General features: G+C 37.8%; 2 protein-coding genes across 2 annotated transcripts; one reads left to right on the top strand and one right to left on the bottom strand.

The window, feature by feature from the left end:
* Positions 1–704: 704 nt before the first annotated feature.
* Positions 705–9,762, bottom strand: LOC140158551 (uncharacterized). The gene is made up of 2 exons (XM_072181677.1): positions 9,657–9,762; positions 705–2,997 (listed from the first exon to the last, which is right to left on the bottom strand). The coding sequence occupies exon 2, from the start codon at positions 2,971–2,973 to the stop codon at positions 1,036–1,038; it is 1,938 nt and encodes a 645-aa protein (XP_072037778.1). The 5' UTR covers positions 2,974–2,997; positions 9,657–9,762; the 3' UTR covers positions 705–1,035.
* A 4,088-nt stretch (positions 9,763–13,850) lies between these two features.
* Positions 13,851–23,471, top strand: LOC140158550 (uncharacterized). Its single transcript, XM_072181676.1, has 6 exons — positions 13,851–14,045; positions 15,700–15,894; positions 16,701–17,126; positions 17,828–18,292; positions 19,273–19,674; positions 21,051–23,471. The coding sequence occupies exons 2-6, from the start codon at positions 15,846–15,848 to the stop codon at positions 22,643–22,645; spliced, it is 2,937 nt and encodes a 978-aa protein (XP_072037777.1). The 5' UTR covers positions 13,851–14,045; positions 15,700–15,845; the 3' UTR covers positions 22,646–23,471.
* Positions 23,472–27,181: the final 3,710 nt, after the last annotated feature.

The raw sequence follows: 27,181 nt of genomic DNA, 5'->3' as shown, positions 1-27,181 counted from the left end.
AAACAGTTGAAATCTCCATTAATGCTCTGCATGCTAGCCATAGGCTTCAACATAAGAAGTCCCAAGTTTTGAGATATTTTCTCAAAATATTAAGAGCTATCTCAAGAACCACTGAACCAATACTAGGCTTGATTGTACTCATTTTTATGCATTTTTCAGGCTGATTTCAAATATGGTCATGAAAATTTACATTTCTGAAATTTTTGAATTTTTAAAAAAATTTTGAAACATGTCGTCTGCAGTCGACACCCGTGTGAAGAGTGTTAAACAAGCTTTAAAACAATATATCACTTGTCGTAACTGCTTGGGAAATATGTGCTCCAAATCAAATTTTTTTCTCTAGAAATTCCTTTGATTTCTGTATTGCTTATTGGTCCATATCTCTGAATAAGCACTGGCGACTTTACACTGGGTTTGTGGTGGATGGTCACAAATAAAACATATATACCCTGCAAAAATCAAGGCTTTACATGTACATGTATTGTAGGTACATGTACTGTATTTGTGACATAATCTGTGATTTAAAAAATATAAAAGTGTCTCATCACTTTATTCATATGATTGAGGTATTTGTCCAACACACATGCGATGTTCATAACACTGTACAGTGTACAATGCATGGCAAATGGGATGTGGTCATAACATATCAACAGGACCGACTAAATCAAAATCGACAGAGTGACACGCATTGGCGACATAGGGGCTATTATTAAATTGCAATTTTATTTTTGCCTAATTTGTTCAGCTCAAAATTGACAAATTTTTAATTCAGTTTTGGTTATCCAAATTGCCGCCTCCTTCTAACAGGTGACTCTACTTTACTTTCCCCTTGTTTGTAACAACCCTATTGCAGACCTTGTCTTTTGAGGTGAGTGAGAGTGATCACTCGCCTAAAATGAAGCTGAGGAGAGCTTTTTATCACTCGCCTACATTGGTGTAATTAATACAAGTGATTAAAATCACTCACCTACAGCTCACCTGGCAAGTTTTGAGGAGAGTGATTTGCCACTCGCCAGCAATTTTCAAAAGACAAGGCTATTGACTATGCCGATCATTCTGATGCATAATTAGATGCATTTTATAGTATTTCTCTACCGCAAAGCCACGCCCACATGTAGAACATTGGTACGGAGTCACTGATAAGTGTAAGCCTTCATGATCCCTCATCTCATCGCTGGTATCAAAGGACTTGTCACAATACTGACATTGCCGTCTATGTAAACACCTGTTAACATAATGCAAGATCCAAGCTGCACCTACAAATCCTTTGCCGCACATAGGGCATATTCTGACAATTGATTCAATTTTAGCTGTTCCTTTGCTCGTATTGGCAAATGGCCTACTATACAAATGCTTTCTTTTGATATTTCTTTGCCTAAAAAGTTTCCTTCTATGAGCGTACAAATGTTTACTATACGCATCAAAAATATGAAAGGATTGGCAGCAGTATTTGCACCTAAAATGTGGCAAGAAACAAGAAAATTGCATCCGATTCTTTTGTCCAAAGTCTGCAGTTGCAGACGATGATGAATGACACCACCTAGATGTTTCTGAGGTATTATTACTTGAATGATTATGCTTATTTACTGAGGTATGAATTGCATCTGTTAAAAGTAATTTATTTGGCTGTTCTTTGCTCCACTGTGATGTTTGACTCATATCCAATGCAGTCCCCACAATTTTATGCTTCAAGGTTTGTCCTGAATCAGGTAACATTCCTGGGGCTTCTGGACTCACAATTTGGCAATAATCTGATGTGGGTACCATGCTTCTTTGTTGACTCTGCATTCGACTCATATCTGTTGAGTTTCCTGAGTGTCTTTGATCTATCATAGAGGCAATGGATGAAGCACTGTCATCACAAGCACGTGCTGCATTATTGGATAACTCATCCACATCCATATCATCATCAAGTAAAATAACATCATCATCACTATCTGATACAGCAGCATTAGAGTGGACAGTTTGATCACAATTTGACTTGAATTTGGCATTTGTGTCTTCTAATGTATTATTGGACTGTGCTAGCAAAGAAACACTGTCACCTATTGTCCTCTTTGTATGTTGATGTTGTTGTAGTGATACGCTATCCTGACTCGAGGTTTTGATAGTATAGGATGGAGTCTCAAATGTTGTTTTTTGACCAGGGTTCTGATGTCTATCTGATGAATTTCCTGAGATTCTACTGTTCTGACTCAAACTTTGACTGGTATTTACTGATGTCTGTAATGAGTTTGCACTTGCATTTTCTGAGAAGGCAGAGATAGACTCGCTTTCTTGAATCAAGGCTTGAGTCAAATCTGTCAAGTGTTTTTGACATGTTTCATTATTGGACAACATCTCCTCATCAGTACTATCATCATCAAGTAAAACAATCTCACCCTCATCACTATCTGATTGGCATTTTTGTGCCGACATTATTTTATTGCATTCAACATCAGTTCTTTTCCTCATTGATTTCTCATTGGTATCAGAATTATCCTCCTCCTCCACTGAATCACAAGAAAGACCTACAAATATCATACCACTCTTTTCCACTGGATCATCAAGTGCAGGAACTACGTGTTCTGAAGAAGATGATGTGGGTGGCACCTGAAGCTCTTGTGTTATCACAATATCTGAGCTGTCAAGTAATTCTTCACCTGAGATCAATGTCATATTGTTTGCAAAGGTTATGTCTTGTTCTGGAGGTGTGCTACCATGACTTTGGTTAGTTATTTCAGTCTCACCATGCTCAGTATGAGAGACCGCATTACTGCAATAATTTTGATCAGTACTGTTAACAGCTCCCAAACGATCTTCTAAAAATCCATTAAAGAAATTCCTAGAATCCTTTGGAATTTGATAGATTAAGTCAGTGGCGGCATGAGTTTTCATGTGTTTCTTAAGGTTTTTGAATACAGCAAAAGTTGCAGGACATATAGGGCACAAGTGTTTGGTGAACCTGTTCTGCCGATTCTTGAGGTAGCTCATTGTTGCAGCGTGTGTATCAAGAACCTGCAGAAAAAGGAAAGATGAAAAAAAACTTATTAAAAGTTAAACTAGAATTACATGACAGGTGCCCACTGCCCACACAACAATGGGTTGTAAAGAACAAAGGTTTGTAAAACACAGAATAAGTAAATAAGGACATTTATATCCAGAAATGCGATATGACACAAAGCATACACACTCTATAACCCTACGAAGTTAGAAGTACATCGGTGTGATACAAGCAAGCTTCAAAATAACCAGGCACCCAGGAGCCATTTACCCAATGGTCATAACATTTTGGTCCTGGTCCACACCAAAATCATTTTGAACCAGGCTGACAGTGTTGGAATTAAGCATTTTTATGCATAGCAAAATTTACTTTCATTACTTAGCTCTTGGTATATTCACATACTTCAGTGTGTAAGTGCTAAAAATGCTACTTAACTCCAAAATTGTGTAGCATTTTGCTACGCGATACCAGAGTTGAGATTGAGATTGATTGATATTTTATTTTATTGCCAATTCGTGGTCCGTAGGCCAAATTACATACAATAAATTACAATATAAAAATACACATAAGAACAATTAGTATTAAATATTTAGGCAGGCATTGCACAAAAATAAAACACACAAAAATATACAATATGAATTAACATTTAGAACCAGAGTCTGGTAGTTAAAGCAGGTTTTGTATTATTTTAATGTGTACAATTGAAATTTAAATGACTCTTAGCTCTTTAAAAATGGCTCCTGGTTCACTAGATAACCCCAGGACCAGGAGCTGCTTTTTCCAAATGCATGGCTCCTGGTCCAGATCTGCTTATTTTGAGGCTTGCCTACAAGTAATGTATCAGACATCGCCCATCGCCCTGTTTTTCCCCAAAGGCACATGTTGCATGTCGACCAAGAATGGCAATGGGTGAAAGGTTACCACATGTGACATTTGTATTACGTTTAATCAATCCGGGGGCCACTATAGTGGCAAGGGGGGTATCTGGCACGTCTAAAGATTCACGTAAAAAGGGTATTTTATAACAGCCGGCCACTGTACATGCGCAACGTGAATAGGGTATCTAATTCATGTAAAATTGGTGTAAAAGGGTATGTTTTTGGACCTCTTACCTACTTAGGGTAGTTTTGCCAAGTTTGGAATTTTGTTCTTTCTCCTTCATTCTTGACAAATGTGATGTGATCAAGCAAAATCAGTCGGAACTCGGAAATATTAAATTTTTATTATCTTATAAGATAGTAAAAAGCATATTTATAAAGCTGCATTGTGCAGAAAACCCCATTGAAATAGAGCAACCAGTTCCAAAGATATGAGCAATAAAAGAGTTTCCAAAACAATAGGAAGCAAAAGTAAATATTACCGGTACCTTTGTTTGACTATATCTCAAAATCAATATTTCAGAGTTCCGACTGATTTTGCTTGATCGCATCACAAATGTTTAACAAATCTCCTGAAATAAATCCTCACCCTCAAACTAGCTCAAACTATTTCATCCTGTGTTTTCCGGGGTGTTTTCTTCTCATGTACAATTCCTTTGCACATTCCTTTGGACACTGGTTCATGATGTTTTTACAACCCAGTTTTAGGCCCATCGTGACACCGACCCAGCAGACCAGGCAGGAGGCACGCGGGTACACCAACAATTCACAGAGTTCGGATTACATTGTAGGTGCTCTATTTGGGCATGTTTACTATCAACCATGGAAGTTCTAGTACCAGATTTCCGTATAGGATCAAGCCTTCCATTGTTTATAAACTTAAGACGTACACCTTGGCTTCGCCATACCGTTGAATGTAAGACTGCAAAGGATTATGGGAAAACTGTAACTGTGGGCTTTAGTCTAATAGCAGTTAATTTTTTGCTTGTTGCATTCGCCAATTTTTTATTGTAAGCAAGCTCAGTCATATGTAGACTCCAGTCCCAGGGTTAGAAAGCCTGCAATATGAACAAGATCCTGAAGGCAGCAGCTTTTTAATATTTATATGGTTAAAAGCACCCATTTCTGGGTGTTATACTTGTTTAGTCTTTTTAGAAATACTTGTTTAGGTGCTTTTTGTGAGTCCATGGGACATGCCTGATACCCCGCCTTGCTCCCCCCCCCAGTTGTAGCAACTACAAATTTCAAACGTGTGAGCACTTGTTCTCAAGTTGTAGCAGGTGCCATAGGGTGTCTCCAGTGTTAATTGTTTTCGTTACAAATGTCGCAAAATATTAATATTGACAATAATTAACAACCTGTTTGACCGCTTCATATATTCATACATTACTCACCTGTGTTTTCATTTCATGTGGTGAAAAATTATTACTTTGTGTAATTTTCAGTCATTTATGGAACAACGATTTCTTCGTACCAACGGCTAAGTATGTATGTGATTGCACATTAAACACATTTACATATACGGTACTACACAGCACTTGTTGGAACTCCCAATCGGAGCTGAGAGTTTCAATTATTGGAACTGTCAACTAGCTGCCCCCCATGTTACTCGAGAACTCTACAAAATGTAGCTTCGAATTTGCACACGACAGTTACATTGTACGCATTCGATGCTAGAGTGCTTTGCTATGGTTTTTCGGTCGGACAGCGGTGCAATTTTTTGCAGTGGATGTTATTTATTCAGTGTTAATGTTAAAATTTGGATGAAAGTTATTTCGATGAGTCACATATCTTTTAAGCAAGATTTGCCTATTTTGGACAATGACAGTGTAAAATTTTGCTGAAGTGTAATTTTAGCAACATTTTTGATGCAATCGCCTGTCGTGATCGGCTGTGTTTACTCCTGAAGTTCCATTGCTTTATACGTGTCATGCTTCAGCGAATCCTACTAGATTTTGAATGTAATGGTCTCTAGCCTAGAATGTAAAGCTATCGGTGAGCAAATTCTTGGCTAGACTTCTCGAGGAACCCCCAGGTTAATCAATAACCAGAGTCATTGACTCAATCATGCCTCCAAAAAAGAAACAGCAGTAAACTGTCACATCTCTTTCTCGACTTTAACAAACTAAGAGATGGAGTAATTGGGTCATTGAAAGAAAAATTATTATGGCTGTACGGCTTACAAACTGAATACAAACTCTATCAAAAGGATCTGAAAAAGGAAATCCAACAAAATTACTGGGAATTTCAGAACAAAATCTGCTGTGACCTGGAGGACAAAAACAACGAGTCCTTCGGGAGTTTCATCCGTTCTAAGAATCAAGACTCATCTAAGATCACTTCTCTTAAGGATGGAACCAGTGTCATTTTCAGTGCAAAGGGCAAAGCATCTACTTTCAACAGACAGTTTCCGTTAGTGCCGTACTATTACACTGACTTTCGTATTCGCAGAGGAGGACAATTTCGACCTCCTTGTTTGTTTACAAACAGAAAGGTAGACAAAAGGCCTGTCAAAACTGTTCCGCTTGTCCAAATACTCAAGTATCAAAAGGATGGTCCACAATAGAGTGATTCACATAACATGAATAGGGGATTAAAAACTGTGAAGTAGGACCATGTGCTTCTTTTGTCCAATTTGCCATAAGATTTCGAATGGAAACAGTTCAGACCCAGAACACCATCATGTCAGAAATTAATATTTTGTTCTGGGTCTGATTATTCGGACTAAGTTTCAGTCAGTCTTCACTACTGAAAATACCACCAACATACCAGATATGGGTGAACCCTTAGTTCCACCAATGGATCACATCTCTGTGACAAATGCCGGGGTTCTTAAGCTTAAAACTGGATAACCACAAACATTGTTCCCATTTACAAAAAAGGAAATAAGAGCATCCCAAGCAACTATCGTCCTGTCTCCATCACTTCGATATGCTGCAAACTGGTTGAACACATAATATACAGTCAGGTTATGGACCAATACAATAAGCACCAGATCCTTGTTGACACTCAGCATGGTACTTGGGCCACTTCTTTTTCTATCTTTCATCAATGACATTCCTTCTGGCATTACATCCAAACTCCGCTTATTCACAGATGATTGTCTCATGTATAGGCCCATCAACAATACCAACGACTCTGACCTGCTGCAACAAGATCTCAATCGCCTTCACCAATGGTCGTCAACTTGCCAAATGAAATTCAATACTGAGAAATGACATGTTTTGCGCTTCACACTCCGCCACAATAACATCCACAAGGAGTACAACCTCGGAGGTAGCCAATTGACCATTGTTGCAGAGTCACCATATATGGGATTGACACTTTCATCTAACCTCTCTTTGCAAACCCACATCACAAATGCTACCAGGAAGGCCAACCAAATTCTTGGGCTCCTTCGTCGCAATCTTAGGGGATGTCCACAGAAACTACGCCAACAAGCATACTTCTCCCTTGTTCGGCTTCATGTGGAGTACAGTAGTGTGATTTGGAATCCATACAGCAAAAAGGATGTCAATCGTGTTGAGATGATCCAACGCCGGGCGGCTAGGTTTGTGCTGAAAAGATACCATCACCGAGACAAGAGCTTGAATGGGACTCTCTCGAGAAACGCCGCCAAGCAGCCAGCCTCATCATGATGTACAAAATCCACACCAATGCCATAGCCATCAATCCTGCTCAGTATGTAACACCTATGCTAGCAACCAATACCAGACAGACAGTACCACCCTAGCAGATATCAGATAATACTTGCTCGAGAACTCTAGCTTCGAATTTGCACACGATAGTTACGCATTCAATGCTAGAGTACTTTACTATGGTTTTTCAGTCGGACAGCGGTTCAGTTTTTTACACCGGAGGTTATTTATTCTGTTAATGTTGAAATTTGAATGAAAGTTATTTCGATGAGTCAACTGTATCTTTTGAGCAAGATTTGCGTATTTTGGACAGTCTAAAATTTTGCTTGCACGATGGCTGTCATCACCATGTATATATATTAGCACCACTGCACAATGTAGGTATGCCAGGCAAACCTTAGTTAACACATTTGCTAGTCAGCGAAATTCGCCTAGACTGGGGCCCAAACACAATACATATTTACATAGAAATTTCAAGTTTTTTCAAGAACAGGTCGGTCAAGGAAACCTACATAAATATGTTTTCTATACTTCACTTGACCCAAATATATGATTTTTTATGGTGATGAGAGACTCACCCGTTGAATTTTAGAGAGATTTTGATAGTAGTTCCATTAAAAACAGCTGCTATCATCATGAGACTAAGATCTAGACACCCCGTAATGCTGTTTTGGGGAATTTTGCTCCCGATTTTGCTAGCAGAATCTTTTTGATGAAAGTCGATCTTTGAAAAGATGTAACTTTGCCACGGAAAGTGCTACATTGTGTATGACAAAAAGGTTTTCAGTTTTGGCTCTCTTTACTCAAGGGCTTTAATTTGATATATAAAATGATGCAGTTTGATGGCAAATTAAAATTCACCTGGCATACCTACACAATGGACTTTGCACCGCACCTGAGCAGAAGTCACAATTCCTTGGCCGCACGTCCAAATGGATCCTGCCAAGTATCAACATAGACGTAGACATAGATGTAGACGTTACGCGCCCACGGTATGTCTTAAAGTTGTTGTTTTTAAACTTCCGTGGTCCGGGTACGCGCTGGTGAATTGCGATCGCGTAGAAGTGACAAGGTCGCCTACTATGTGCCGCGCCGAAGACCAATGGGTCAGCCGGCTTGTTGTCAAGTGCGTTGATCAGCCAATCAGCGTGATTGTTTATTGCTTTTGCATTTACGCTCGTGTACGCAATACGCACAGGCACGACCACGGAAGTTTAAAAACAACAACTTTAGTCCGAATAATCAGACCCAGAACAAAATATTAATTTCTGACATGATTGTGTTCTGGGTCTGAACTTTTTCCATTCAAAATCTTGATGCCAAATTGGACAAAAGAAGCACATGGTCCTACTTCACAGTTTTTTAATCCCCTATTCATGTTGCGTGAATCACTCTATTGTGGACCATCCTTTTGATCAGGGCCGTAGCAAGGTTGAAAAATGTGGGGCGGCCATCACAAATGTGGGGCGGCCAAATGACAAATATATGCCCAAATTGAAATAATGATATAAAGCAAAACATAACAAATTTCTCAAAAAGTGGGGCGGCCATGGCATCCCCGGCCGCCCCGCTTGCTACGGCCCTGCTTTTGATTACATACATCGAATGTATGGAGCCGATATATAAGCCATCTTGTGAAAGGATTGTGATAAGCCGTAACTCACACATACGATATGGGTGTACCTTTTGATACTTGAGTATTTGGACAAGTGGAACAGTTTTGACAGGCCCTTTGTCTACCTCTCTGTTTGTAAACAAACGAGGAGGTCGAAATTGTCATCCTCTGCGAATACGAAAGGCAGCGTAATAGTACGGCACTAGGTATGTCTGTACGCAAACTACGCATGTCATGCATGTACATGTGCGTAGCAGTTTTGCCTCTTCTGCATGTTCTGACTTCATGGATTGATTGGCCCTCATTAAGCGGTGATGCTGGGACTTTTAACTGTTGGTGATCATGATGATTAGTCTGTAGACTTCACTTCATGGATTCATCATGGTTTGAAGATCATTCATATAAGCTTACAAGTTACATTAGTCATTACTGTCCATTACAATAAAAAATTAAGACATAACTAGTAGTATAAATATTAAAGTGTGCAGAATTTTGCAACCTTCTTTAATCCGACGACGAAATGATCATTATTTACAACTTACAATTATATATCAAAATGAAATAATCCCATGTACTATTAGCATCTTCAAATTAAGATAATCAGAGCACTATTATCAGCAAAGAACTGTCTATCAAAATGCACCTCTCGACATTGCTCTCGAGCTCTCTCACATCAACAGAAAGAAGCCCGAGTCGAGTCAGGTCAATCGATGTTTCCTGCTTAACCGTACACGCAGTCTTTACCAGGCCAGGCACGTTCTCGCAGCATAGTTGAAAGAGAGTCTAGTCAACCCGGAAGTGAAAATTTACCAGCTGCCAGATGTAAACAAACCATGGAAGTTTTGGAATTTTAAGGGTAAGTGTTCCATGTTTGTCAAGATTATCTGGATTCTGGTTTTACTTTAAATGGTTGCCTGGCTAAACAACGATCATTTCCTGTCACATTTGTTTCAGTGAATATGAGGTCATGATATCATTATTCATTATTTTGAAAAATTGAATTATTGTTAAAAACTTTTATTTATATCATGGCTAGGCCTATTTTAGCTTATTTTATATACCTATATAATTGTTGATGAAAGACCTTCTCAAAACAGGTAATGCTTAGATCATCATTACAGACATTATTTACTACATCCTCTACCTAAAGAAAAACTGCTGATTTGATCACCAGAGGATAATTTTGAGTTTCAGTTTTGATTATTTCCATCTCAAATTAAAGCCATATTATAACATTTGCTGAGGAAGTCACCCTCACTGAATTTTTAAAATTCCTTTTTTTTTACACGATTAAATTGTACTTTATTAAACCAATATACCCTGCAAAAATTAAAGACTCTAGGTGCTGTAGTTTTGTCAAAATCCGAGATTTTGAATAAAACGCCGGAACCGGTGGTGCTTTATTATTACGATGGAATTATAGTCGAACGCATACACAATGTTCATAACACACAGTACGTACACGGCGTGCGGGACGGTGATAAACACAACAAAAGGTCGTACCACAACATGACCGAAGGAGTGGTACGTATTGGCGACATGTGCGCTGGTAGTAAATTCCAATTTTCTTTGCTTTGTCGTAGTTATTCGGCTCAAAAATAAAAGGGGATATATATCTGACAGTAAAAGCTAACATTTTATGGCAAAGAAATGCTAATATATTTTGTTTGAAAATGTTATAATATGGCTTTAATTCAGATAATTGACTTTTTTTTGTCTTGCGTTTTCTTCGGAAGTGGGGGGTCCCAAAAATACAGGGGGGGTCATAGAATTTTCAGACCAAAAATAGGGGGGTTATAATTTTTTAACACCCAAAATAGGGCGGTTATAGAATTATTAAGGGCTGGTGACTCAAAATTTTCGCAATCGAAATGTGCGTACAATCTATGCAAAATTTTTACACGCTCCGCGCGTCTTCTTTACACTTACGATAACAATTTTAATGCGCTCCGCGCACTTTCTTCACTCTTAAGTTTTGGCACACTCTTCGCCTTAGTTCCGGCAATGAATAAAATTTTTTAAAAATTTTAAATTGACTCCGGTCACCAACATATTTGGGACCCCCCCCCCTTGCCAGCCCCCTTATGAAAATAATGAAAGTTTTGGTCAAATTGAAAAAAAAGGTGATACAGGTGGGTGACGGGAAACTAAGAATCACTTTCATTAGCCTTACACAGGGCTATGATGCATCGCTACCAGTCCTATACGCCATACCTAGGCCTATATAGGGCTATCATAGGCGAACAAAGAGAATGCGGTTGAATTGGCCTACAGACCTGGAGAGGGGATGTACTCGGGTTTCTTTGATGTACTCAAGTTTCTTTGTGTTTTTACAAATTAGTCCCCAAAATGTTGGCAAAATTGAAAAAAAAAGAGAATTAAAGTCATCCATATCCAGTGGCCTAGAAAAAGGGGTCATTGATATGCTAAAAGGCCCAAAATGCTACCCATCTGTGCGGCAATGTCCCTGTATGGTCATTTGTACTGGGTACCTCCCTCCACCTTTGTTTCATTAAGGTATAGGACATTTGTTCTTTTAGCTATCAAGCCTATAGCCCCCTCTCCAGAAGTATTTAATTATATTTGTACTTGCTCAAATAGCATTTTGTGCAAATTTTATTACACAATTTGTTGCCGTTCTTTTTTTATGAGCATTGAAGTGCCTAAAATGGCCTAAAATGAGGCTATAGCGCCCTTTCCAGCCTTCTCTAATATTAATATCCATAGACTTTACATGTAAAATGAAAAGATCCATAAAAAAGAACGGCAACAAATTGTGTACCGGTAATAAAATTTGCACAGAATGCTAATTGAGCAAGCACGAATGCAATGCACTAGTTTTTGTGAGGGGGCTATATGAAATATTTTTTAATATATAGTTAATCAAAACAGCTGAAGATAGTGCTCGATACTATTAGATAGTAGAGCGTGTAATAAAATACATAAAACAGCGTAATTATGTTATAACAGCATGATTTATTATAATCATGCTGTTATAACATAATTACGCTGTTTTATGTATTTTGAAATATTTTTTATGTATTGTATGAATGGTCTTTTCAAAAATAAAATGTCCATCTGAAACATGAGTTACATGACTGTGATGGCATAATGTTAATGTAGAAACATTTTTTGCATATTAATTGGTTTAACACTTTTACCTGTTGGTGATTGTTTAGTTCATGGTTTGAAGATAGCTTATGTATTTCACTGGTTTTAACAGAACCAAATTACAACACAGTGGCCTATGGAGCAGTGTAATTCACATAATGTCATGCATAACTCGCTGCAAAATCGTAACTGAAATTTTAGGAATACATGTATGCTTTATATGCGGATATCAACTGAAAAATGTCATTAAAAAGAGGATGCTAGGATCACTTCTTTAAGTTGTTAAAATATAGTGTGCCTGTAGCTGTAATGGCCCGTACTATTAGGGCACCAGCTGCATGATAGAAATACTGCTTGACCCCTGATGACCCTTTTTGACTTTATGACATGTTCCTGACATATCAATGATTCTTTTTACCATGTTTAAGCCCAATGGACATACTCTAACATTTCACCCCATATGACCTTTGATCTTGAGTGACTTCGCTTTGATTTTGTTCATGCTCCCGTGTTATAGAGAATACTTTTACCAAGATTGGGCGAAGTTTGAAATTTTGACCCCAGATGACATATGACCTTGATGTAATTTTTTTCATGCTCCCCTCATGCTAAGGATTCCACCCACCAAGTTTAAGACCAATAGGGCAAAGTTTAAATTTAGCCCCTAGATGACCTTTGACTTCAATTTTGTTTCGCACATAAATTTCCCTCATATCAAGGATTCCACCCACCAAGTTTGAGCCCGATGGAACAAAGTTTGAAATCCATGACCTTTGACCTTGGATGATCTCCATATAATGTTTTTCATGCTCCCCTCATACGGAGGATTCCACCCACCAAGTTTGAGCCAGATCGGAAAAAAATTTGAAATTTGAGCCCCTCCGTAATGACCTTTGACCTCAGTTGACCTCAATTTTATTTCGCGCATATATTCCCCTCGTATCATGGATTCCACCCACCAAGTTTGGGCTCGATCGGACAAAGTTTGAAATTTTGACCTTGACCTCCGATGACCTTTAAAACTACCCAGTAAACAGCGCACGCCCAGTACTCATCTATGTCTGAAATATCGGAACGATGAGTCGAAGCCCGGCGAAACGCATAGCCGGACAGACAGACAGACACATTGAGCTCATAATTTTATTAGTACTAGTGTACCTGTAGCTGTAAGAGCACCTATAGCCGTGATAGTGCTCCCGTGATACGGAGATTTACTTTCACCAAGTGTAAGCTAAATTAGACAAAGTTCAAATGTAGCTCCTGCATGACCTTTGACCACGGATGACCTCAATTATATGTGTTCCCTTTATATCAAGGATTCCACCCACCAAGTTTGAGCCCGATCGGATGAAATTTGAACCCTCCGTGATGACCTTTGACGAAGGCGCCTTTATTTCGCGTATATAGTCCCCTCATATCAAGGATTCCACCCACCAAGTTTGAGCCCGACCGGACAAAGTTTGAAATTTGACCCCCTCTGCGATGACCTTTGACCTCGGTTGACCTCAATTTTATTTGGCTCATATACACCCTCGTATCAAGGATATTTACTGAACTTAATGCACACCATGGATGATTGGCAAAATGGTTCACATTTTGGTGACACATAATATCATCATTTTAATTATGTCTTTTGATCTGTAGGATACACAATAGAGTAGCTTTGAGTCTCACCATCGAATGATAATCCATAGACCAGATTATGCAAAGTGCAAGGAATGTATGTAGGAAGTTGAAGATGGTTCAATTTAGTACTCATCAGGCAAGAGGTGTTGTCATTAGTGATTGCAGAAGATCATGGAGGCAGGGGATATTCTGAGGTGGATATCATGAATATTTGGATTTTAAAAATATTATATCCTGTTTTGCCAAATGAAACATAACTAAATCTTGATTCTTTAGTTAGTTCTAACTGGCATTGAAAGTCAAATTTTAAAAATTTCGCAATTTGAGGGGAATGGGCCAAAAACATGCAATTGTATTGCAGTCACAAAATTCAAAGACTTGACACAAGTCTCAGCATTCAAAATTTAGAGTATTGTCGTTGGCCCGTTTTTTCACCAATTCGACTTTTATTGCCAGTTAGAACTAACTAAACAGCAAACACAACATTTTACAGAAAATGTTTAAATGTCGGGTTATATAGGCTAAAGGGTATAAAAATGTTTTAATAACATTTTTGAAAATCACATGCAAAACATTTTAACAGAATGTTATCTAACTGTTGACAAAATATTTTGCAAAAATGTCAAGTTTGCCCAAAATATTTGACAATAATGTTTTTAAAATGTATTCATGATCTTTATATAACCTGACATTAAAATGTTATTAAAATGTTTTGAATTATAAACGGTTTAAGAACATTTTTACACACAAAACAAATTACAAGCATTCAAGGAACTTATCAATGCAAAATTGTGCATTTGTGACATTATCTTTTTAAAGACAATTCTTGTTCAAATTGTGTTAACAGCCTGGTGTGTAAAGAAAAACTACATCATGAGCCCCCAAAAAAAGTTGTTTGATTGTCCTTATCCTATCGACCCTACTCTGAAAAATCTGGAAAAAAATGGTGTTTTTTTGCTGTACAAAATAATACTGACCCTAATTTTGGAAATTCCAGAAAAACTGTTTCATTCAAATGTTTTGACATCCTGAAAAGATTTTGAAACAATTTCTTCACTTCTAAACAGTTTTTAATAAACACAAATGAAATGATACAGTAGAGAATAATATCATAATTCACACCGATTTGGATTATTTATTAAGCTAATTAGGCATTACGTTTTGGCTATTTAAAAATATTATGAGAAAAAATAAAACAATAAAAAATCTGACCCACCGACCCTTTGGTATCTATGGACAACCAAATAATCTTTATTCCCCCCACTTTTCTCAAAATAAGTTGAGATTTTTATACCACCGGAAACCTCTGGCCACATAATGTTTATGTACCGGTACCAAAGATTTCTTGCAGATTAATTCGATTAGCAAAAATATTAAAAATTACAGCAGTGGCCTATGGAGCAGTGTAATACACATAATCATGCATATCTTGCAAACACAAAATCGGAATCAACTTGAATTTTGGGAATAAGCTTTTTCCGTGGATGAAAAATGTCATAAAAAGAGGATGCTAGAATCACGAAATCCTCCTTTAACAGATAACTGAAATTTTATTTACTCATGATGATCTATCATTGGGATTGATCTGGAAGTTAGAACATTGGGTATAAAACATAACCCACACCATGACCATGAGTTCATTCCTTAACATTACACTTTTAAATAAGAGTTGAACTGAGTCATTAAGATGAGAGAGTTTTGACTGTCTTTTCACCATATGAATAGAAGATATGGTTGACTTCATCTGCATTTTCACTCTCATTGAGTCAGTATTGCTTGAGTGATTATAAAAAGATTTTACAGATTGTTCCACTTGTTCTTTCTTTTATCTGAAATCACATTCTACAGTTTTGTTCAGCCTCTGGTTCAGCCAGGGAGGATGCTGGCTCAGCTAACAACTCACCCTCCTTGAAACAGTTTCTACATGCACATTTACCCTGATATTCAACAAGCTTGCAGTGCTGTCCAAGTTGTTCACATGCTTGAAAGAAACCATGGCTGCAACAGCGGGAAAAGATGGAAGTACAGTAAAGGCTGCACCAAGTAAGGCAATGAATACTTAATTAAAACTTCGCTGCAGTTTCTTGTTTTTGAAATGCATTGTTCAAGAACATTTTGACTGAAAGAAGTTCAGCTGATGACGTCATCAGAAGCGTTGTTCGGTAGTTTCCCCAATTGTTCGCTGTACTATGGGCTTATAAATGTGGTACCCAGTGGTATAGTAAGTTGTACAGCATGTGACTCGCATAAAACAGTATACATACAGGACTGAACCAGACACAAGCTTAACTTGTATAAAAGTGGGTTTTCTTATTTCTAAAGATTGATAGCGCATGCTAATTTCTATTGTGTTTTAACACAATAGAAATTACAATAGAAATTAAAATTTCTATTGTATACCAACTTGGTGTGGGGAACAAGACAAAGACAAGATAAAAACTAATGCAAAATGTAAACCAGAATAATCGAACTCCTGTTTTTGTGCCTTGTTTGGTTATTGTGTCTGCTTATGTGCACAGTGAATTTCATCACTTGTTCCAGTGCACATTTGTATTCCTATTGATCCGTGTTGTTTTTGCAGGTTGAACACTTCTGTGGGCCTTGGAATTGGTAATATTTTACTATCAAACTTTACCTACTTCTATGCCTACTTTTGTTGTGTTTTGTCCCCCTCTGCATACCCTCTAGTGTGTATTTTACTTGTTTCCCCACATCAATTTGGTATGCCTTGCTCTTTTCTTTTTAGTAAGATATAGCCCTGTGTCAAGTTGATACCATTCCAATTCTAATAAAGAATTGCTTGCACTACCTAGAATAAGTTCCATTTTTGTTGATTTGTTTGATTTCAGGTGCTTTTCAAGAAGGTGACCTGAATGTTGAAAACATACCCATCTTAACGACTGAAACCCATTTATATATCAAGCGTGCAACAGTACTTGATATAATCAGGAAAACTATAGACTCCACTCCTGATAAGAAAAAGAGTGCTCAACTTTTGTTTGAAGCAATATGCCAGGAGAAATCTGTGGATCTTATCTTCACTGAGAGGCTACGGTCTCAAATGCACAGCTACAGTTCATTGATAAGGTCTAAATTCAAACTTAACAAAGTTGTAGATTGGTCATGCAGAGTGGTAGCATCTGAGTTTATCAAACAAGAAGGTTTTGAAAGCATGTGTAGAGAGAATGGACAAGGACTACAGGGAGGAGATTTGGCAACTGATGTGAAGGAAAAGGGTTCTGCAGATGAGTTAGCAGGAAGCTTGCCTAAAGCAGGTATGTCTAAATAATTGTGTCTTAAGGGGGTACTACACCCATTGCATTTTTTTTTGTGAAGAAATGAGAAAATTGTACAAAGTAGTATGCAAAATGAAGGCGCAAATCATCTTGTTTGATGTACCACTTTTTGGCTTCTACCTTTAAAAGCATGTAAGCTACACTGATACCGATGCCACCAATAGAGCGAGAAGATTTGTCGCTTCATTTTACATACACCATTATGTGCAATTTTTAGCTTAATAGAGTGACAAAATTGGGTTTTTTCACACATTTTTTTCAATATTTCAAAAAAAAGACACAAATTTCAAAATAATAAATAAACCTTCCCTAAGCTCATGTCTCTTCTCTATGAAAATCTAACTGGTTTTTTTTTTTACTCCAAACACATTTTTTTTAAAGTTTTCACAAAAAAATTGGGGTAAAAATGTGAATTTTTGTGATTTTTTTTCAAAAACTCAAGATTTTTGAAAAAAATCTGACGTCACCATGGGATTTCTTGACTCATTTCCTTTCCAAAAATGTATAGTTTTACATACTTTGGAAATACAATTCGAAAGAATGATGCTCGAAAAGGTCCATGTTCTCTCTCATTACTCTGGCCTTAAAACCTCCTCTCCTAAAATCAGGAGAGCAATTTGTTGTCCACCTAATTTAATCAATTTGAAGACGGTCTCATGTATTTTTTCTTCTGATTTCAGACATCAATGGCAATCATGCAGAAAACCTTGAAAGTACATCTACTAGCAAACAACTTCATACACATCTGCACATTGGGTATTTTATAGTGCTAGATATTGTCAGACAGAATCTTCAGTTGTCAGCACAAGATGTTGCAAAACTTGTTTTTGACAAACTATGTGAAGAGAAGTCTGTGTCATTGACTTACACTGCCAGACTAGAGGACCAAATCGTGACTTACATTTCTGCACTTCGTAAAGAACTCATTAACGAAGATGATTCTAGTATAGAGTGGCCATGTAAGGTTCGGGTATCAGAATTTGTTAATCCAGAGCAGTTTCAACAAATTTGTAGAAAGGATATGTATCGCAAGCCACAAAAGACTATCTTGAATGACCTGACAAAATTGCTCAATCTTCCAGAGAGAAGGATACTTCGTCAGAGGAAAGATACAAACTTAGTACACTCCAAAAGTTCTTCCAAAGGTATGTTCAATTCCAGTTGTAGTCATTCTAGCATGACTTATTACAAGCAAACCCTTTAGTTGTACTATATTTAGACCAGGCTCATACGCAGACTTTATTTTGGGGGTGCAAATTTTGAAAAAGGGGACCTTTTTTCTGAGGGAGGGGCATATTGTGAAAAGTGGACCTTCTTTGGACCTGTTTTGACCAAGAAAAGCTTAAAAACCTGACTTGGAAATTTTTGGGACTCTCATACTTGAGAGCTTTATCTGTCTATGTTGACTGGAGAGAATCCATATTCCCCCCCCCCCCTCCCCCGCTCCATTGAAACTGTTGTTCCCCCTTGTGAATTGCGCACCACATGGTTTATTTAATTTGAGTTCTCTTACAGATAATATCACTTTCAGTGGCATAAGAAGGGTAAGGACTTTACATTGCATTTGAGCTCCTGCTGCCCTTTGTTGTAAAAGTCTGGTTATGACCATGGCTTCAACACTACTGGTCCAGCATTTTATTTGTCAAAAATCCTTTATGTGCAGGGTCTGTGGCTTTAATGAAAGTTCTCTATGACATGGGTTTTACCCCCTACCCCTCAAAATTAACAGGCTTGTACATGTGGAAAGAAGGCAATGACATCATTTGAAATCAAACCTTAAAGAGTTTGCATTTTTAATATTTTGCCACATATAATGTTAAAAAACACAAGCTCACTAAAAAATAGGGTGACAAACAACACAGCTAAAACATTTTTTGAATTTATACCAAATAATTATATGAAAATTCAGTTATGAAAACAAAAATATGACCCTATTTTTTCAGATTTTTTGATTGGTCAAATAGGGCAATACAAATATTTGTAGGCCTATTTACACCAGTTGCTTATAAATGTCCATAAACATGATTGACCATGAAACGATACAAATTATATACTTGCAATCACCTGTATTGCATACATGTATAAATTATAAATGATTTCAATAATCTTGTTCAATATTTTCCAGATTCAGATAGTAAGCAGAAAACCAAGTTGGAGTCATGGCCGAGCCAAGCTTCTTGTTACTTGAAAATTACGCAGTCAACTGTGCTTGATATGATTAAAACAAACATAGATTTCCTACCAAGCCAACTTGAGTTACTTGTTTTCAAAACCATCTGCCAAGAATTATCAGTTACCTTGTCCCATACTCCAAGATTACAGGGTGTTATTCAAAAGTTCACATCCACATTGGGGTCAAAGATCAAAGAAGCAGCAGAAGATGATGACAGCATGGTTAACCTAATGAAGGAGATAGAGGAGAGTCCACCATGGATGATTCGAGTATTGGCATCTGAATTTGTTCATCAAGAACAGTTTCAACAAGCTGCGTGTAAAGAGAAGAAACAATGTAAACCACAAGCTCAGGGTATGATTTTATAGAGAATAAACAATAGGAATTTTTGTTTTTTTTCTCTCCTCTACCGCATGTGATAGCGACAGGCAGGTCCAATATTTTGAGTAGTGGATGCCGGACGCACTAAGATAAAATATTGGACCTGCCAGTATTCTATCACTTGGTGAAGGATAGTTATTTATTCCTATCATTTATTCTCATTCTTAGTCAGTTAAAATTAATTTAGTAACTGTAAACTATTTTTAAGCAAAACTCCCCTATTATAGATGACGTGGGGTCGCCACGGCCTGATAGATGACACCTGATATCATGCGATTGTCCAGTGTTGCCAGTCTTCAGGAAATGTCCTGTACAAATGTATAGGCAAAGTACATTTTTCAGGAAATCCTTTGCCATTTCAGAATTTTTTGACAGCATTGACTGGCATCTCTGATTGTCCAATCAGTTTATGTGTCTACGAACTAGACCACTCCCACTGACTAAGAATACTTTTATTTGGCACCTATTAGGGATATGATGCGGGACTTCAAAAAAACAGACTCTTACAATATTTTTTTTGTAAAAAAGGTTGACCCGCAAAAAATGAGTGGTGAAAAGTGAAGACAAAAAAAAAATCATGACTCAAAATTGCCATCCAACATTTCCAGTAATTCAGTTTCTCTAGCAGGTCACCTTACAAAAGTGAAGCTTATGGTGGATTGTAGGTTGTGCATCACCCCCTGCTCCTCGATGACTATGTTCCTGATTTTATCATGTTTTTACAGCTAGTTCAAGCCCCAAAGAGGCTAAAGGGAAAATCAGATTTTTTTTTGCACAATAGGTTCTGCATAACTGCCCCACCCACTAAATGGCCAACGAAATATCTCTTACTTGGGCTATTTAATAAAATAATGGCTCTCCTGATTGTAAATTGTGTATTGTATGTTGACAATGATCTTAAAAGCTTCATTTTCCTGTACCACCGAATAATCAAACATACCTTCATAATACCTTGTCTTTATTAGATTGCTTTCATGTTTGTCAATTGCACAGTCACATTTATGCCAATCTCTGAATACGGCTCGAACACATGCAGGATTTATGGGGGAAGTGTAGGACTTCCAAAGTGTGGACTTCTTTGTGAGCTTGTGTAGATAGTTTTGTAAAAAGTGGACCTAAACTCCCTTAAATTTCCTTTTTGGGAACTTTTTAAACATCTTATCACCAAAAAGTGCACCTTTTTCTCCCAGTTTGTGACCTTTTTATTGGAAATAGAAATGAACCTTAGTGGATTGTATGGGGGTGCTGCCACCCCCTGCATACAGGCCTGCTCTGAATGTTGATTACTTTTGATTACCACAAGACTTGTGAAATGTATTTTAAAATTCTGCCTTTTTATTTTGCTCTAGGCTCAATCAATGCTACATCACAAGACCCATCCATGCCTAGCTGCCAGAGAGCTGGATCTTCTTGCCATACTAGCATGCAATCTGGAGCTACAAGTCAATTATGTGATTATTTTGGTGTGACAACATCATCAAACATTCCCTCACAAACTGGGAAACCAACAAAGAACTGCGGCATGAAACAGCGAAGGAAGATCAAAGGAATACAGAACAAGAAGAAACCATATCCTTGCAAACCATTGAAAAACAATTCTAATGAAGATAGTAAAGAAAAGAAGAAGAAGGAAGTGAGACAATACCCTTATTCAGATTATAAGGGTAAATTCAAAAGTCGTGCTGAAGTAGTCCTACACTCCTACTGGAACAAGCATGTATGCTGTAGTTGTGGTCTACCCTTCAAAACATTACTTGATATGCAGGTGCATAATTTCAACGAAAGGCACAGTGTAAACAGGTGTATGTGCAGTTTCAGTGATGAAAAAACAAGAAAACAGAATAAACGCATCTGTTCAGTGTGTGGCAAGTCTTACAGTACAATAGACAAGCTAAAGGCTCATAATAAGTGTGTTCTTAGTATCGTAGGTGGTGATGCCAATGTTTCTAGATACTGTTGTTATTGTGGTAAGAGATTTCTCTTACTAGACAATCTTAAACGTCATAAATGGATCTCTCATGAGAATTGCATATCAGGCTGCTTTCAATGCAAATACTGTAGTATGTTCTTTGATGATATGCCACGCTTCAAGAGGCATCTTAGTAGGCATGAGAAAAAGTACAAGAATTTCTGGATATCCACAAGAAGTCGTAGAGAAAACAAGATGACAAACATCCAACCAAATCACAGCACAACTCACTTTGATATCAGACAATTTACATCATACCGGATTGCACCACATGGCATACTGCCATTGCCACCACAGATGCACAGATGTTGGTATTGTCCTCAGATATTTGAAGCCCAATTCCAAGTAGATCTACACTCCATGTGGCATGTCAATTATGCTTGTTGTGTTTGTGGTGCAGCATTCACCCACAAAGGAGTGTTGATTCAACATGCCACTACTCACCCAGTATCATGGCTGAATGCTTGTAAGTGTCACATAATGTGGTCAAATTCACACCATGTGCAGATAGTTGGACTCTTTCATGCTCATGGAATGGTTAACAACATCTGCCGATCTTGTGGACACCAGTTTGGGCATGTGATGGATAAAGAGCGCCACCAAGTGTGCCTAGAAACAATGCGTTACTTGTACCTTTGTTGCTTCTGTCACATACTTGTGGGAGGTCCAGTATCACTGGGAGAGCATAAGAAAAAATGTCATTCCAATATTTTTATGCACAGCCTACCCATGCATTCCTCAAGGACAGGAATGTCTCCAGACGTACCAAGTGACAGCCACTTTATTAATGATCATTCAGATTCCAAAATAACATCAGAAGATATCAAGGTTGTGGAAAGTGTTGCAGAAGTTACTCATCCAGAACTAGACATCCTGAGTACTGGTTCCAAGTTGATGCATCAAAATTCTCCATCTTCAACTACATTCAATACGCCCACAGGAAAAGTTATGAAGAATGAGCATCTCATTGAATAGAAGAAAAGATCTTCTGTCTTTCAGTTAATGTTGGTCATGCAAGCCCAGGAGCATGTAGACAGGACTTATTTTGGTGGAGAGGAAAATTCTGTGCGGGGGGGGGGGGGGCACTGATGTTTCATAGTGTACACATGCAAGATCAGAGATATTCAAAACATGCCCTAAATAGGATTTGCCCTTTTGATATAGGATTGTATCTAAAATTTACCACCTAAGTAGGATTTTATCTAAAAGTTTTTGATAAAATAAAACATGTTTTTTATCATTTTCTAGTATTCTTAATGAATTGGGTGATGGTTCTGATCCAAATAAGAAAACACAATCTTTATAATACACACCATAGGTACAATAAAAGGCACAGACTAGAAGTTTAAAATCAAACCTTTTTCTAGAAATTTTTAGCCCTTTAAATGTGATTCACATGAATCATGTTCATTCACTAAAACAGGATCCTTTTTTCATGTTTTTCTGGTCGCATATGTGTACACTATAAAACTGGAGTGCCCTTCTGGGAGGAGCTGATTTTGAAGTAGATATCAAAGAGACCAATGGTGAAAAATAACCTATAGATGAATTTGACGAGCCACATTCCTACACCTCACTGGCGGCCATAGCTGGGGGCCATCCATCCATTTTACGCGACGCCAATATCATAGGCGTGCAGCGTTTACCGCTCCTGTGACGTGGCGCAAGTGCTCCGCGCTCTGATGCACTGGCAAGCGGGGTGGACAGGGGAGACGAAGTCCATGGGCCCTGAGGGTTCAGGGGCCCGAGCACAAAAGCGAAAATTAAATAAGGGCTGATAATGGAGAACAGTGCCGGATTTACCTTTTTTTTTTTTTTTTTTTGGCCCAAATAGGGCAAAATTGTTAAATTTTCCTTGCTTCGCGCGCATTCAAATAGCAAAATTCATGTTGATCTGGGGCTAAAATAGTCTGAAATTGAATTTTTTCGTGTGCTTTGCACGTAAATGTCCTAACATTGGAACAAAATATGTTAATCCCCCTCTATATTATACGTAAACCAAAACTTGACCACTGACTTGAGTGCACATGCCTTCCTCAGCACGTGAGTTCGGGGCTTCCAAATTTTGGCCTGGCCCAAGGCCCCCAAAAGGTAAATCCCGCCCTGGTTAAAAGGGCCCGTACTGCTCCTTGTCCATGGGCCCCTGATCACAATCCAAACGAACTAAGTTAGTTTGGCGCGGATGCCCCCCAGCTATGGCCGACTAATAATCCTGACCATCACTTGGCTCGTTGGATTCGTCTATACCCCAGGCTGATACCATACCATTCTTTTGCAATTGTTGGCCATGTTTTTTTGTGTGTGGGTTGTGAATGCATGCAGAAATTCATTAAAAAAAACTAAAATGATAGTAAATTTAGCTTCTTTTACAATAGAAATTATTGAAAATTCAGATCATAAGAATATTTCGAGTGTTTTTTAGTCATTATTTGGCACCTTTGCAGGTCATTTTCAGAAGAAAAATGGGCTATTCAAGTGAAATGGTCAGTTTTGTGGAAGATGTCTCATTTAAGACAGATCATCACGATATGCCAATTAGGGTCAAGGGTTACAGGGGTTAGGGTTAGTAACCCCTGACCCTAATCAGCATATCGTGATGTTTGTCTTAAAAGAGGCATTTCCCCCGTTATTCCCAGTTTTGTTTTATCATCTCTTCCACAATATACCAATGACACTATCCTTTATAATACACCTATTACTGCACAGGATGAAGTTATTCATCAGGTGCACTTGCAATCAGTACATGGAGTACATGTATCATCAATAAACTTCTCCTCAATGCTGCTAAATGTCTGGTAATGCACATTGCTAGATCCCACACCCTCTTTCCGTAAGATATAAAGATGTGAGCGTTTTCTTTTACTTTCAGCCCATATTTGGCTGTTTTTCAGCTGCTTTTTTTTGTAATTTTCTGACCCTAAAATCTAAACAATAAGGAAGCATTTTTGTGTTTACTTTTTCATATTTATATTTTCACATTTCATTTGGTATTATGTTTTGCCTGTTTGTAATTCATACTGCACAACTCTGATATAGGCCTATTAAAAAACAAGCCTACCAATAAATTATTGTATACCATGATATTTTGTGGTTAACGTGCATTTCTTGATAATTGTGTGTGGCCAAATTTTTTTTAGGCTTATGGTCCAGCTTGCCAAATGATGTCTCCAGTGAAATTGTCGTTAGTTTGTTTCCTTTTTTTCTTAACTTCGGCATTCAACTTAGGTATTCATTGTGCATAGGTAATTTGATATGCATTATGTAATATGCATGATATGCAATATCCATATTTAGACTGGGAGCCCAGAAGATCAATTCAGCTCAGAAGACACAAAGGGTCTGATGGCTGGGTTATTTTAGTATACATGGTATAGGGCCAAGATTCAATATTCCAAATAGCTGTGTCACCCAACAGTACATTGTCAGCCTGCTTCACTAATTTTATTTTTTTGTAATTTTGAGAACAAAGTACAGAATATGGTTCAAGCATGCATTTAAGCATATTTATTCACCAATGTTTGCACAAGAACAAATGATAATGATACAAATGAAGGGAATAATTCGAAATAATTAGGGTTATTACATAACTAATGCATGCTTGAACCACATTTCGTTCTTTGTTCTCAAAATTATAAAAAAATGACTTGGGCAATTAGCGTAGCAGGCTGACAACATGTAGCCCGATGTCCCATAACTGTTTATTCAGCCAGCTGTAGTGAGCCTGTTGAAAATGCAGTGAGAATCACCCTGAAGGAAGAAATACCCCAAATGTGTCGTTTCTTTTTTTCATAAACACCTCAAAAGAAGTAAGTCCCCCTCTGAACATGTCGTCATAACATCGTAAGGTTTCATTTTGTACCAACAAAACTAACTTTGAAATAATTACATAACTGTTTACTAAGTGCTTTGTGAAAATGAGAGATTTCCATGACTTCAGGGCTGAATGAGCCTAAATTGAAGGCAAAAACTGCCCTTTTCAAAAGTCACAAAGTAGGCCTATGCTTGTCACAAAAGTTGATTCATGGCTTGTTACTAATGGAAAACCCCATGTGTTTGAGTGCAGTTTAAAATCCTCACCAAGTGAACATTTACTGTAATGTGTATCGATTCTTGATCATTCAGCCATGCAAATCCCCTTGGTGCAGAGTTCGGCACAGTGAGTTGTAAGATGGTCAGTTCCATTCCTTGTCCCAATACGCCTTGCAGTTAACAAGCATAGGCCTACTTTGTGACTTTTGGAAAGGGCACTTTTTGTCTTCAATTTAGGCTCATTCAGCCCTGAAGTCATGGAAATCTCTCATTTTCACACAGCACTTAGTAAACTGTCATATAATTATTTCAAAGTTAGTTTTGTTGGTACAAAACGAAACCTTACGATGTTATGACGACATGTTCAGAGGGGGACTTATTTCTTTTGAGGTGTTTATAACATGAGGGAATAAAGTCGCATTAAGTATTGATGAAATAACTAGTTACTGCTGATATTGGTATTGTTGAAGTAATTATCTACAGCCAATATTGGTTTTGATGAAGTAGCTGTCTACTGCTGTGCTGATATTGGTATTGAAGAAGTAGCCATCTACTGCTGATATTGGCATTGATGAAGTAGCTATCTACTGCTGATATGGGTATAGACCACTTGACATCAATGTTTATCAACAAAGGCGAGGAATTGGTCTTTTGATATGCTCCAACGAACCGCTTCACTGTTCAATGGCTTTCTTGCACAATATGAAATGTGGTGGGAGATTTAAAATACACATGCCCTGAGCAAACTACGATGCGCACGCACACTGCAGGGCAAAGAACAATGGAAATTGCCATAATGCGTGCGCATACTGCCGGGCAATGACGTCACATGTCAAGTGGTCTATTGATGAAGTAGCTATCTACAGCCTATATTGGTTTTGATGAAGTAGCTATCTACTGCTGTGGTGATACTAGTATTGATGAAGTAGGCATCTACTGCTGATATCGGCATTGATGAAGTAGCTATCTACTGCTGATATTGGTATTGATGAACTAGCTATCTACTGCTGATATGGGTATTGATGAAGTAGCTATCTACTGCTGATATTGGCATTGATGAAGTAGCTATCTACTGCTGATATGGGTATTGATGAAGTAGCTATCTACTGCTGATATTGGTATTGATGAAGTAGCTATCTACTGCTGTGCTGATACTAGTATTGATGAAGTAGGCATCTACTGCTGATATCGGCATTGATGAAGTAGCTATCTACTGCTGTGCTGATATTGGTATTGATGAAGTAGCCATCTACTGCTGATATCGGCATTGATGAAGTAGCTATCTACAGCCTATATTGGTTTTGATGAAGTAGCTATCTACTGCTGTGGTGATATTGGTATTGAAGAAGTTGCCATCTACTGCTGATATTGGCATTGAAGTAGCTATCTACTGCTGATATGGGTATTGATGAAGTAGCTATCTACTGCTGATATTGGTATTGATGAAGTAGCTATCTACTGCTGTGCTGATATTGGTATTGA

Source organism: Amphiura filiformis, chromosome 8, assembly GCF_039555335.1.
Source record: "Amphiura filiformis chromosome 8, Afil_fr2py, whole genome shotgun sequence".
Lineage (NCBI taxonomy): Eukaryota > Metazoa > Echinodermata > Ophiuroidea > Amphilepidida > Amphiuridae > Amphiura > Amphiura filiformis.
This window is presented reverse-complemented; position numbering and strand designations above follow the sequence as displayed.

What these genes read in the sequence shown, in the direction of transcription:
- LOC140158550 (XM_072181676.1), top strand. Translation starts at nt 15,846, where the DNA reads ATGGCTGCAACAGCGGGAAAAGATGGAAGTACAGTAAAGGCTGCACCA. An exon ending in CTCCAAAAGTTCTTCCAAAG is followed by an intron (nt 18,293 to 19,272) that starts GTATGTTCAATT and finishes AATATTTTCCAG; the next exon opens with ATTCAGATAGTAAGCAGAAA. An exon ending in ATGTAAACCACAAGCTCAGG is followed by an intron (nt 19,675 to 21,050) that starts GTATGATTTTAT and finishes ATTTTGCTCTAG; the next exon opens with GCTCAATCAATGCTACATCA.
- LOC140158551 (XM_072181677.1), bottom strand. Translation starts at nt 2,973, where the DNA reads ATGAGCTACCTCAAGAATCGGCAGAACAGGTTCACCAAACACTTGTGC.